A 15,326-nucleotide genomic window follows, 5' to 3' on the forward strand; every position below is an offset into this window, starting at 1 on the left:
GCATTTTTTACAGCATTGGTGCGTGACCAAAAGTGACGCTCTGGTGGCGTAAAAGTGACGCATGGCCTCATAAATGAGGCCTTCAGTCTTCAACTCCAGCAATGCATCTTTTCTTACCCTTCCACACCCCTGTTCCTTTTCAACATTTTCTTTGAATATCCACATTCCCCATATTCACTCTCCTTCTCCTTTCTTTCCTTCCCAACACTCACCTTCTTTCAGTCCCCCTACTTCACTTCCTTTCTCCTCTCATACTTTTCTGTTCTTTCGTACTCATTTTCCTTTCCATTATCAATGCACTCCACTTCACTTACTCTTTTTCTTTTTTTTAAGAATATAGCTCTTTGATGTGAATTGGAGGTAGTTCTGAAAATAACTTTTTTTTTCTTCTTTTTTCTTTTTTAAAAACATAAACAAAAACAGGGAATGGAAACTGCTCAACAGGAGCAAAAAAAACAAAAAGAATTAGGGCTGGGAACGGCAGTGATGGTTCTCCAATACTCGAACCATGAGCAGGACACTTTGCTCCCCATAGGTAAGGAGTTGCTTGCAGTATCTGCATTTCAGGACACCTTTGTTGAAAGCAGGTTGAATATTTGGAATCAGCTCCTGCGATCGCCCCCTCACAGAAGTAGTTGCTCCTCCGGTGGATGTAGAGGCCCCATCACTGGGAACCTCTTGTGCGAGAGCCCTGACACTTTCCCTGGCAAAATTCTGGGGGTGCCTCCTCTCCACATGCCGTATCATTGTGAAGTTCCCAAAAGAATATTTCTTTTTGGGGTCACCCCGTGACAGGACTTTTTTGCAGATCCTGCACTCCACTTTTGGAGCATTCACCTTTTTTTGGTCAGGTGGTATTGAAAAAAAATTCCAAATGAAATGCTCCTTCACCTTTGGCTGAGGAGGCTCTTCATCGATGAATTCAGGCTCATCTTCACTGCTGGATGGTCTGGCAGCCATGATTAACCCAGAAAGATGCAAAAGCAAAAAAGCAGGTCTTTCAGTCACAAAAGTGAAAGAAGAAGTGAAGGAAATGGGTGGGGATTTCATTCTTTGTAAAAAAAAATGTTAGCAACCAATGAAAAGTGTTATTTTAAGGTCACATGACTTGACGCGCTGACGCTGCGCGCACCGGAGCGCTTCCGGGTGCGCACACGCGGCGCGAAGGTAGGCGCTTCCGGGGCGCATACACGGTGCGAAAGTAGGCGCTTCCGGGGTGCATACGCGGCGCGAACGTAGGCGCTCCCGGGGCGCATACGTGGCGCGAACTTAGGTGCATACGCGGCGCGAACGTAGGCGCTTCCGGGGTGCATACGCGGCACAAACGTAGGCGCTTCCGGGGGCGCTTACGCGGCGCGCCGAAGTGACATTTTGATCGTTTCACGGAAATGCAAAATCATTATCATTTCCTTATTTAAAAAAAAACTGCTTTTATATGTATGGTACTAAATGTCTTGCGTTATTATTTACTTTTCATTCATATTTTTTTTCACGAACGAAAGTAGCGCTCTGGGTGCGCTTTCCGGAGAGCTTACCGGAGCGCGCACCCAGAGCGCCCCAGGAAAAAATGATTAAAAAAACAAAAAAAAACAAATAATAATTAATAGTTACTCAAAACAGCAAATTTATAAAAAAAATCGTAGGTTAGAACCTCGATATAGAAAGGAATTAGCATTTAAAAAACCTATGAAATTCAATGAAAAACCCATAGGTTTCACACCAGTTATAGTTAAGAATTAGCATTTAAAAAACCTATTAAATTCACTGAAAAAACCATAGGTTTCACACCAGTTATAGTTAGCTGGAAATTTTCCTGACATAAAACCATTGAAATTCCACGTTATAGTTAGTTGGACTCACTATAACTTGCGCGTGTAATGCACTGCTGATGACGTCACATATTACATCACTCATGACATGGTCAGTGACATCACTCATGACATCACTGGACCCTTTATATATATATATATATATATATATATATATATATATATATATATATATATATATATATTTCCGAAGCATTCTCCTTCCTGGAAAGCAGAAGAGGCGGCACAAAGGTACGTTTGAATTCCATTTATTCAACACATTTGCATGACGCGTTTCGGTTACTACCTTCTTCTGATGCTTTGTGTCGACATAGTTTATATATACATATATATATATATATATATATATATATATATATATATATATATATATATATATATATATATATATATATATATATATCACTGTTTAAACGGAGTTCCAAGCGTGCTCTCAGGCGCAATGAACCACACCACACAATCCGGTTTGCCAACAAAAGTAGGGTTTATTCACGTCATAAGCCCTACGTGACGCGTTTCGCACTCCATGAGTGCTTGATCACACTCATGGAGTGCGAAACGCGTCACGTAGTGTTGTGGGATTTGGTGTGGGGACATAGATTCAGCTCAGTCCTTCATTAACAAACTAAATCTCAACCATCTGAACCTGACACTAACTGGAAACATCAGCAAAACAGAAGTTGAATTTCTTGATGTGATTGTAGGAGTAGAAAACAATCTACTCAATACCAAATTATATCGTAAAAAAACAGCAGGCAATAGCATCTTGAATGCTAATAGCTGCCATCCCCGGAGCTTAATAAACAGCATCCCTTACGGGGAATTACTGCGAGCTAAGCGCAATTGCAGTAATGAGGCGACATATCAGAAAGAAGAAAGTGTCATGTGTGAGAGATTTCTAAATAGAGGTTACAGCCCTAAAGTAATCAACATGGCCAAAGAGAGAGCAGCTCTAAAGAAGAGAGATGAACTATTGAATCCCCAAACCACCAGTGAAGACAGTGATACTGTAAGATTCATCACCACCTATTCAGAACAGGCCCACAATATACGCAAGGTCCTTCACAAACATTGGCATGTCCTCCAGACAGATACACACTTGACCAAATACATCTCTGACAATCCCCAAATAACTTTTAGAAAAGGAAAGTCATTAAGAGATGAACTCAGCCCCAATTACATAACATCTAAAACAGAGTCCAACAGAGGGGAAGGGGGCTTCAGGTGTTGCCGTAAATGCAAGGCATGTAAATTTAGCAAAGACTGCAGAACGCTAAATGTCCCTAACAGTAAAAGAGTGTTTACCATTCGAAAAAGGCTATCATGCAACACACCATACAGCATATACATTCTAATCTGTCCATGCAACAAATGGTATGTTGGCAGCACGAAACACACTGCCAAAAAGAGGGTATTAGAACATCTGAGAGCAATACACAATAACAACAAACTCTACCCTGTTGCTAGACACTTTTCAGAAATGCACATGCAGAACGAACAATTGGTGCAATTGGTTGTCATCGACTGTGTGGATTTGGGGATAAGGGGAGGAAACCAAGAACTTTCCCTCCGAAAACTTTAATCCAAGTATATTGTGGATTTCGAATGTTTAACCCCAAAAGGTTTAAATGTGACGGAAGAACTGGCAATCCACTTATATGAATAAGATGTTGTAATGAAGTGCTATCCACTTATATGAATAAGATGTTGTAATGAAGTGCTATCCGCGGTTTTCTGAATTTTAAATTGTAATATAATTCATTTTATCCACAGGTTTGATACATCACTGGGTGTTGGCACAACATGGAATAGATGTTTTTGATGGGTACTGAGGATCTACCAAGTGACATTGCGATTTAACTAATCAACCATGATGGACACAATCTCAGCCTAAATGTGAGAGAGGATTACATTATTGCTCTGAGATGCTTTTCAGTGCCCACTGGGGCGAGTGAAACCACAACATCGTAAACAACACATATGCCCACTGGGGCGTTACCATGAGAAACGAAAAAATCTCGCTAGGGTGGATACAAACAAACGGAACCATGGCAACGTGATAGCCAATGCCATTCTGATTGGCGGTAGACATTTATCAAAGCCAACAATTGTTTTTCCGATTTGAGAAAGCAATCGTCACAAACAGTATAAATATCCTTATGTTTGCCTTAACATCCGAATGATTGGTTTAATACACAACGACTGCCGATATTTGGACATATAAGAATGCCGAAACTATATTCAAGTGGCCTCACTTTATAACTTTTATTAAGTTGGTATATGATTTCTTTATGTGCACAATCAGATCGAGATCAATTTGGTCTAAGTAATGGCAAACAGGTCCAATGGCACTATGCAACTATGAAATAATTTTCACATTACAAGATGGCCGCCAATGTTTTACACTATTCCATGTGATGTAAACATGTGCACGAGTGGGTGTTGCTTAAATGGCAGCAATGGGAATCACAAGACGAGCGTGACCAAGCCGTAATGGCGAAACGCGTCGTGAAACTTTTTTCATCTGCTGAATAAAATCTTGAACACTGCAGCTCTGGGTGTCCCGTTTCTTCATCAAAATCTTGGTGTTTCCTGAAGTGAATATATATATATATATATATATATATATATATATATATATATATATATATATATATATATATATATATATATATATATATATATATATATATATATATATACATATATACATATATACATATATATATATCAGCACACCAAAGGCTTCAAATTGTTCTCTTAATAGCGAGGTGCCATTGAGCAGTCTGCAAAGACCTTTCCAAAAATAGTTCATCCAGTTTGAGTTCTTAATTGCTAGTTGTGTGCAGATCCATCATGTGGGGGATAAGAAAAAGGGGAGGTCCAAAGGTGTAGTTTTCTATGTTAATTGTCATAGGGTTCTTTGCTATTTGGTACAGAGGAAACAGCTGAACAGAATTACACCAATTTTGCCAGAAAGTTATGACTTGACTCGGAATTATGCTTTTGTTGATTTGCTATAAATCCATTTAGTAGTTTTCAGGAAATTAGCATGTAGAAGTTAATTGAAGTGGGCATGAAGAGTTTTAATTTCAGAGAAATGTTGATTGTTGGAAAGCTGTATGCTTAACTTGACCTTAACTTTAGCAGTGTTTGATGAATTTACACAAAACTTCTCAGGTGCTGAACATGTTTACCTTACTCTTTGTATTTTTAGATTCATGCAGATCCGTCAAAAGAGGGGTCTCTAAATATGGTGGTCTTTTGCTGATAATTATGGAATCAAATCCTCATGAAATTGGTCAGATATTCTGCATGATTTTTTTCTTCTGTGGGTCTGGAAAGTGTCTGGTAGATCCAACAAGGTTGGGAGGAAATTTGATAGTGGTGGCACAAACTATTTCAAATGGCTGAAAACGCTGATATTCTGTAATGAATCTTCATGAAATCTGGAAAGCTTTAGGCATGCTAACCACAGTGCAGAAGTTTTGTTTTTTTGCACACATCTGACAAGGGGGTAAAGATGAATGGGGTCGGGGTAGGGGGGGTCCATAAATTGTTAATCTGTTAATGACTCTGATGCGGTTTTACAGATCTGCTAAACACTTCGCAGATACTTTTTATATTTAGCTTATTTGTGATATTGTCAGTTACATTCAATATATACCCATATATGGCAGCCGCTGCGCAGTGGGAAGAGCGTCCCTTGATCTTGTTAGTTAGGTCGCTCCCCGTCCGCACAGCATCCCCTGTGCGTCCTGACACTGCCTCAGCTGCCGCTGCTGAGGAAGTTGAGGCCCTCCTCCACCCGCAGGGTACCACTTGCGCCTCATCCCTGTTGGCCAGTGGCAGGCCTTAGGTTTGTTTGTCATTTCATTTTAATGCCCTTTTCTGGTGTCTGTGACTGCTGTTGTCTGTCTCCCCCATGTGCCTGTATTCTCTCCAGTGCCCTTTTTTCCTTCTGTCCCAATTGTTGCCCTGTGATTCTGTGCCCTTGCTTCCGTTCCCTCGCCACTTCCGTTCCCGCCACTGCATTCCCACAGACCCGCCCCTCTGACTGCCCATTTGCTGCCCCTGCCTCTGCCTCCCAGCTGCTCCTCCCACCCACCTCTCCATATATGGCGGCCGCACTGCTGACTCTCCAAAGGCGCCTAAGGCAAGCCCGTCTGCGCCCGTCCGCGCCTGGACCGCGCCCAGTGCCAGAATCCCTAGCCCCCGCGTCCACCATGACGACCGCCACCACTACGATGCCAGCACACTGCACGCTCTCAACCCCAGAGGGACCCACACCTGCATCAAGGCCTCCCCGAAACTCACAGTTGGTCCCTTCACCTGCTGGAACTGCACCTACACAAGCCTCAGAGCCGCCAAACCACCTGCCAAGAAAGACATTAAACCACCTCGGATGCATCCTACTGAACACCCGCTCTGCACACAAACACGCCATCAAGCTCTGGGACCTGCTCAACACATCATTCCTGGACGTCGCCTTCCTGACAGAGGCCTGAATGAATGACTCCTCTGCACCCAACATTGCCATAGCCAACGTAGTTGGAGGAGGAATCCCCATCGTCCACAAGAACAACATCAGGGCCTCGACCAGCTACGAGGACACTCTCAGCACCGCTGAACACATGCATTTCCAGATCAACACAGACCCCAACACCACCCTCAGAGGCACCCTCGACTACAGACCCCCCGGGCCCTGACCCAGTTCAACGACTTCATCGCCGACTTTATCAGCATGCACGCTCTGACCTCCACTGACTACATCCTCCTTGGAGACCTGAACTTTCACCTTGAGAACAACAATGATAGCAACTCCACCACCCTGATCGATAACCTCGGAATGAGGCAGCTCGTCACACCTACCCATTCCGCCGGCCACACGCTCGACCCCGTCTTCTCCTCAAGCTCCCACGTCTCCTTCAGCCACACCACCAAACTCCTCTGGACCGACCACTGCTGTATTCACTTCACCTTCCAGAACCCCACCACACACCACCACACTAAACTGATCCCCCGCCGCTGCTGGAGCAAAATCACCGAAGACCAACTACACTCAAACCTCGCTCTCAGCCCACCCACCGACACCTCCAACATCGACGACGCAGCCCGCAACCTCAAATACTGGATTGACGACTGCGCCAACACCCTCGCCCCACTGAAGACACCCACCCACAAAGACACCAGCAAAAGAGCTAGCTGGTTTACCCCACAACTCCTAGCCTCCAAGCGAACCTGCCGGAAACTTGAGAAGAAACGGCACAATGAAAAGGCATCGGACAGCCTCGCAGCCCACAAAAACGCCATCCGCAAACCCCCAATCAGGTCTGTCAGAAGGACCTCCTTCAAAGACCACCTCGACAAAAATGCACACAACAGCAAGGAGCTCTTCAACATCGTAAAGGAACTCTCCAACCCCAGCTCCTACACCAACGACATACCGCCTTCGCAAGCCCTGTGCGATTCCCTCCCCAACTTCCTCCACCGCAAGATTGCTGACATCCACGACAGCTTCAACGCCCAGACAGCCCCAACAGACATCGACACTCCAGAATCTCCTCACACCATCGACCACGACCCCCTGCCAACCTGGGCCAACGTGAACATCGATGACACCATCAAGACCATGAGCACAATGCACTCCAGCTCCCTGTCACACCCACTCCCGCACCACATCTTCAATAAAGCCAGCAACTCCATTGCACCCCACCTGTGCAACGTCATCAATCTCTCCTTCAAGACTGTGACCTTCCTAGAGAGCTGGAATTATGCTGAGATCAACGCCCTACTAAAAAAACCAAGGCGGACCCGAGAGACCTCAAGAATTTCCGGCCCATCTCCCGGCTTCTGTTCCCAGCCAAGGTCATCGAGAAGATCGTCAACAGACAGCTAACCCAATATCTCAAAGAAAATAGCATCCTGGACCTATCCCAGTCAGGGTTTCGCAGAAACCACAGCACCGAGACTGCCCTCATAGCTGCCACCGACAACATCAGGACCCCGCTGGACAATGGTGAGACTGCGGCCCCCATCCTCCTGGACCTCTCTGCCGCCCTCGACACTGTCTGCCATCGCACACTTAGCACACACCTCACGGCACAGGGATCCGAGAAAAGACCCTGGAATGGACCACCTCCTTCCTCTCCAGCAGAACCCAGAGCTTCTGCCTCCCCACATTTCGATCCGAAGCCTCCAAGATCATATGCGGCGTACCCCAGGGATCATCCCTCAGCCCGACACTGTTCAACATCTACATGGCCCGCTCGCTCAAGTCACCAGACAGCACGACCTCAACATAATCTCCTACGCCGACGGCACTCAACTGATCCTCTTCCTCACCAAGGACCCCCTCACCACCAAATCCAACCTCCACGAAGGAATGAAGGCCCTCGCCGACTGGATGAAGATCAACCGACTGATGCTGAACACGGAAAAGACTGAGGTCCTCATCCTCTGCTCCAGCCCTTCAGCCTGGGACGACTCCTGGTCGCCTACGGCACTGGGGCAGCCCTGACACCCACCGACCATGCACGCAACCTGGGAGTCATCCTCGACTCTACACTCTCCATGACCAAGCAAGTCAACGCAGTCTCCTCCTCCTGCTTCATCACCCTCCGCATGCTCCGCAAGATCTACAGATGGATCCCGACAGATACAAGAAGAACAGTCACTCCAACCGCCAGCTCTGCTCCGCCGACCTCGCCCTCGCAACCGACACTTGCATCCGAATAACAACCACCGGCCGCAGATCCTTCTCCCACCTCGTCGCCAAGACCTGGAATACCCTCCCACTGAGCCTAAGACAAACCCAAGCCCTGCTGACCTTCAGGAGGCTACTCAAGACCTGGCTGTTTAACCAATAGCGCCCCCCCCTTTTTTCCCCCAGTGCCTTGAGACCCTCACAGGTAAGTAGTGCGCTCTACAAATTCTTGACTGATTGATTGAAACCAATGGGGGGGGGGAGGGAGGGGGGAGTTACGCGTAAAAGTAGCCATTTAATAACACCGCAAAAAAGTTTGTTTTCTAAAAGTTTTTGCTTTTCTTGCTGTATAATTCATTAAATCCTGTTCCTCCAAAGGCACATAATTAGTGCCCTTTCCACTCATATATCTCCTAGAGCAATATGTCTTGTATTTAGCGTCAGTAATGACGCGCTGCGGCGCGCATCTATTTCAGTGTCAGAATCTCTTGAACAGACTCAGTAGGAACCGAGGACATACTTCTTGCTCTAAAATATATTGAAGGTTAAGCTACACATCCGTGCAAAGCCATCCTTCGAGGGGTTTGCCACAGGACTACCTGGCCCTAACATGAGTCTCCTAAGCAAGATGCGACAAGGCATGGCATAGATTGCAGTGCGAGTCATTAGCACGGCAGAGAGAGCCTGTTAGAGCACAGGGTTTATAATATGCTTTTATTCGGTCCCGGAGTGCAGGTCCCAGCTCGGCAGTGAGTGCTGGCCATGTGACTGGGATGATTCTGCCAGTGGGACTGCCCCCTGCTTCAGGGATTCCTCATTCACATGCTCCACACCGCAGCTCAGCTGTGCCGCGCTGAAACCACTGCGGGGAAGGGACCCAGAGCGAAAGGTACAGCCGACTCCAGGGAAGAGAGCGGTCCATCCCGAAAGCATGGAGCTCAAGGACCAGGGAGCACAGATGGAGCCGCTGCTTCCCACGGTAGGAACTCTCAGATTATCAAACAAGATGTCTTGCAAATCTTGTTAGACGATTAACCCCAACTAGGGTACGAAGGAGGCTGCTCCAGTGACAGAACTGGTCTGTATATGTGCCCAAGTGTTTTATTCTGAGCCTTCGTGTGGCATTGTGTTACTGAAATAAAGGCCAGCGGCTGTCATTGGTTAGCGTGGGAGTTTTGTTCAATTATCAACTCACACGTACTAGGAACATACACACACTCACATGCGGATTGATCCATTCTCGCAGACCTCGGGTGAGTTTGCTGGTATTCGCTTCCCGGTGACAGGATTTCGCACTTATGTAGCAGAGAAGCCTGTCGGCCGCCAGGCAGCTGAGTCTAAGCAGCGGCTATCGGAAAGTGATTTGCCTTGACATTTTAAAGACAGGAAAATTGAGACAAAACATTGTGCTCGCCCGTCTGGTTATTGAAGTGGAGATGTCAGGGATCATTAGAGCTAATCTGTCGGGTTCCCCGGCCCCTCCTCCCCTTTGCCTGGGCTGTCCGTGTATATGTCCGCCCCTGGCTGGCTGCATCCCTCTCGCCCGTCTCTTGCACTTATTGAGACCGAAGTGAAAGTCAGTAAAATGCATTCGTGCGCTGCGGTGGGTAGAGCGTCTCCCCGTGACGTCACAGACATAGACGTGACCTCCCTGAACTGCGCAGATCAATGAACAGCAGACTACGTCTCCTGCCCTTTGCCCCTATTAGGAAAACAGTGGTCCTGGGGGGTATGATGGTTAAAAACATTTTTTTTATCATAGACCAGGCATGCGACAACGATCGCATCTTCTATGAGTGACTCTCTCTGAATTGTTCTACCCAATCATCAGTCAGTCCAAACTCCATCAGTTTAAAAAACACAAAGAAAGCAAAGATCGTCGCTTGTGAAATAGTGTGAAATGCAGCGAACTGAATACTATTAGAAACACATAACTGTTGTTTGCATACCGTGCACGCATGCCCCCTTTGTGCAAATGGCATAGCACATCAAAATCACTACGTTAAACACTTTATTCCATGTAGCTGTCGCAAAAGTCATTGGAGGGATTGTCAGCAAAGCCGAGCATCCTTGCCTTGCTCTTTGGCTGCAGATGTTGTGGCATGCTCCACATTGACCAATGGCAGTGCGTATTCATAAACACCTCATTTTATCTCACCCTGCCTGAGCCATTCAGTGGAAGGAGTTAAGATCTCAAAAGTCCCCTTGTCACTCTGAAGTCCACTAGATGTAATTGGGTTGATTGATGGGGTTTTGAATAAAACAGCATTTTTTCCCTTATTGGTACTATTGACGTGGTTTTTGCTGAGAGAACAGCTTGCACCGCAGGAGAAGTGCTGAGAAATCCGCATGTGCCCGCCGGCTTGGTTGCCTTATCCTCTCGCATTCTTTCCTCGCTTAATATAGATTTAAAATGCACTCTGCATCGCTGTTGCTGTGAAGTGAGCACGGACGAAAAAGGGAGGGCTTTCCTTCTCAGGGAGTCACATTCTTTCCGTGATTATAAAAAAGGTTTAGGATTAATGCTTAAAGTGCTGCTTGAACTGGGTTACAGACATGGATTCGGGAAGTTTGTGGCGATCATGCATTTTAATGAATTATAAAAAAAAACAGCTCTGCCTTATGACGCATGAAAGCTCACCCTATGGATACACTTTGGGTCATATTTACATAAAATAACATGAGTGTTTTAAAGTGCTCGTTCAAACAGACCGGTGTCGTGGTACTGAATAGCAGAAGTATATTGTGACTCAATGCAATGTATTCATTTTATCGACCTTGCAAGGATGGCATGCTGAGTGGTCCACACAAAATGTAAACCTGTCACCATAAGATCAACATTTGGTACATCCAGATAAGTGTGCATTCGTGCAATGTGCCACCAGGCATACATTATGTTAGCACTGCGAAATTTGGGTTGGTTCCGGACAATTTTGCATTAACTTTTTGTGACTCATGAATATCCAAATAACAACATTTGCAACAACTGACAGGGTACACAACATATTTCCAAGTTGCCAATAAGAGCACATATCAGTTTGAGAGTAATGCAAAATGTACTGTCACTAGTGCAAAAATGCTCAGGAAAAATGCCTCACACCGGAGAAATGTATATATGTATCCACAGAGCACCTTGAGGTACCCTACTATCCCTGACAGCAACTGAAACGTTAATGGACTGCAACCCTCTCATCTTCGTATGATCTTGGTGTCCATGTTAGAAGCAACAATGGATACCCAGAGTGTATCTTCTTTTTGAGTTTTTGTTTTTTGCTTTTACAGGCATCACATATGTACACAGCCTGTAGCATCCCGTAGGGTTATGTTGATGTGTGTGATGTTAGGCTTTACACTTTGTAACCCATTTAACAGTCTTTTTTAAACCTGCATGCAGTAGTAACTGTTCCTTTGTGAAGTGCTCAGATACTCTTCTGGGTCTTTTCCGTGCTGTATAAAATGGCCAATTAAATAATAAATATATCTGGCAAATTGACATCATTGTGCTTTCGTTGATGTATATGGAGGCATTTGTACATTTGTTTTAGTTTTATACAGACAGATTGCATTTAAACTTGAGTTCATTAATACCAATAGGCAAAACAGACGTGTAAAACTCTGCACACTGTCATAGGTCAACATTTTTAAAGGGCCGTTATGCAAGGCACAAGTCGCGGGTAGGCACGTCTACCCACTATTTTAACAGGGTGGACGCCGTCTACCCTTACAAGAGGTTGGGCCCCACAGAAATATGCTGAATTTGTACGGGTGTAATTTTGTAATTTTCAGACATAGGACAATTTCAGCAGTGCCTGTACATTGTCTACTTTTGTTCCGAGAGCAAGGTGCAGGCAGGGAAGGGGCTTATGAGATTCCAGCTCATCCGTAACAAATGCCAAATTTAGGGAGCCATCAGGCCTCCTTTTGTTGGAGTATCCTGGCTAAGAGCTAAGGGAGTCTCACACTTAGATGCACTGGAGGGGAAACACAGGCTCACAACTTATCACTCAAGCGAGGCATGCTTTTGACTTTGTTCAGTCACTCTGCATTTGCATGCACTTTAAGAATTTCAGGTGTGTTGGCCTGTCCTAGTATTTACACAAATACCAATTTAAATACCACTATCTTGTTTTATTTCTTTTATAGCACTTTAGCACTATTCGTCCCGGTGCAGGGCGTCAGTGCGCTTTACATCACACGTACACTTTATACATTGACAATATATCATACGTGTGTTGTTCAATGTACAGAATGTGTTACATAAGACAGCAATGGTTACAAGGTGTAAGAGTCAGATGGCCTTCATAACTCACTGTGGTATAGTTGTAATGACACCTGCATTGTACAGGATGCTTTGTAAAGGCATTACAGCATTACGATTACGATGTAATGCCTGCATTGTAGTGGACGTTTTCCATCGTAGAAGGATTACAATTTATGAACTGCAAGTAACAAAAGGATATCTGTGTTAAAAGCAGTAACCCACTTATCCATTTACATAAAATATAAATCTGTGATCTGCATGTTACATAATGTGCTTTGCAGGAGACATATTAAGCCTCTATGTTACTCTGATTCAAAACTGGGCCTAGAGGAAACATAGATCTCTCCAGCAAATATGTTATCCTCCAGAGTTATCTTACATTATTATTATTCCCTGAGATTTGGCTGGCACGCAAAGATGTCTTCAGCAGTTGCTTTAACCCCATAAGATATTTTCAAATACAGACTTTGCAACCAATGAAGCTTAACAGATTTACTGCCGCATCATCCTTGTTGCTAATTTCTTTGTGGAAGGTTTTAAAAAAATAAATGCATAAGTTGATGCCCAGATTTTGCTTCAGTGTTGGGACCATTTTTTGGCAAAACCCCAACGCAAAACCTAATTTGTTAAAATTTGTAATGTGTTCAAATGTATTCATGATAGACCTGCTAAACATATGTCAGGTTTAAGACCTAGTGTCACTTCCTGCGAGGCCATGGTTTTGGTGCTACTTTCTGTGATGCCAGATGCACTGTTACACACCTAGATGTCACGCATGGTGACACCGGACAATGTCAGCAGTGCCTGCGCATTGTCTGCTTTGTTTCCGAGCAGCAAGGTGCAGGCTGGGAAGGGTCTTATCAGATTCCAGCTCGTCCATAACAAAAGCCAAATTTAAGGGGCCTTCAGGCCTCCTTTTGTTGGAGTATCCTGGCTGGGAGCTGTGGGAGCCGTACACTTAGATGCAATGGAGGGGAAACAAAGGCTCACAGCCTTTTATCACTTAAGAGAGGCATGCATTTGACTTTGTTCAGTCTCTGTATATGAGAGATATGCATGCACTGTAAGAATGACAGATGTGTTGGTCTATTCCAGTATTTACACAACTAACAATTTGAATACCACTACTTTGTTTTATTTCTTTTATAGCTCTTTGGTACTACCCATCTCAATGCGGGTGTCAGAGCGCATTAGAGAACACATACACATTATACATTGACAATAAGACATACATGTGTAAATCAATGTGCAGAATGAGTAACGTAAGACAGTGAGGGTTACAAGGTGTAAGAGCCAGATGGCCTTCATAACTCACCATGGTATAGTAGAGGGATTACAATTTATGAACTGCAAGTAACACAAGGAGCTGTGTGTTAAAACCAGTAACCCACTTACTCATTTACATAAAATAAAAATCTGTTATCTGCATGTTACATAATGTTATGTTCAGGAGCGATATTTACCATTGATGCTACTGTGATTCAAAACTGGGACTAGACAAAACACAGATGTCTCCAGCAAATACGTTATCTTCCAGAGTTATCTTCTTATTACTATTATTCCCTGAGATTTTGCTGGCACACAAAGATTTCTTCAGCAGGTGCTTTAACCCCATAAGATATTGTCAAATACAGATTTTGCAACCAATTAAGCATAACAGATTTACAGCCACATTCTCTTTGTTGCCAATTTCTTTGTTGAAGGTTTTTAAAAAAAAATAAATGCATAAGTTGAGGCCCAGATATGTATCAGTGTTGCATCAATTTTGTGGCTCAACCCCAACCAGAAGCTCATTTGTTAAATAATGTAATGCACTCAATGTACTCATAATAGGCCTGCTAAACATATGTAAAGTCTTAATATGTGATGTCACTTCCTGGGTGGTCATGGTTGTGATGCCACTTCCTCTGATGCCAGTTGCGGTGTCACATTCCTTGATCTCACGCAGTGTGATGTCACATGCATGACGTCACTTGCATACTGCATTCCTTAGTTAGTCCTCCCACTTCTTGTTTTAAACCTTTTGCCTTGCCGTTATGTGTAAAGAAAAACAAAAAACATATTTTTTTACTCAGTTCTGCATCACTAACAAATACAAATAATAGACATCTAGAACATTCCATCGTTTGATGATGTCTGCTTGGGCTTTTGACCTGAGGCCTATTGCTATAGTATTTTCCTGAAGGCACTGTGAAGATCACTCTATAAAATGTTGCTTATCTACAGATAAAATGCTGCAGAGAAAGCATAAATAACATCATCAAACATCATACACATATGAGTGCTTTCTACATCCTATGAACACGGATGTAAAATTTATTTACATATTTACAATTATTATATTTTCAAAATGTATTTACACATTTACAATTGTTATATTTTCACTGGCCTTTAAATTTAAAAGTGTGACTTCCCCGTCATATGTGGTGGTACCTTTTATTTCACTGGCGTAAATGCTAAAGTGTGCAAGATTACTAGTTTCTACACTTTGCATGTCCTTTTTCAGACAATACCATCTGAAGAAGGAACT

At 44.1% G+C, this 15,326-nt stretch overlaps 1 protein-coding gene across 1 annotated transcript in view; it reads left to right on the plus strand.

The window, feature by feature from the left end:
- The first annotated feature begins 9,402 nt into the window (after positions 1-9,402).
- The window catches only part of SLC4A10 (solute carrier family 4 member 10), a 1,035,540-nt gene continuing 1,029,616 nt past the window's right edge, over positions 9,403-15,326 (plus strand). The window contains exon 1 of the mRNA XM_086956614.1: positions 9,403-9,514. Within this exon, the coding sequence (XP_086812740.1) occupies positions 9,467-9,514 (48 nt within the window). The 5' untranslated portion in view covers positions 9,403-9,466. The remainder of the gene's footprint in view (positions 9,515-15,326) is intronic.

This window comes from Lissotriton vulgaris, chromosome 2_1, assembly GCF_964263255.1.
Source record: "Lissotriton vulgaris chromosome 2_1, aLisVul1.2, whole genome shotgun sequence".
In the NCBI taxonomy this organism is placed as follows: Eukaryota; Metazoa; Chordata; class Amphibia; order Caudata; family Salamandridae; genus Lissotriton; species Lissotriton vulgaris.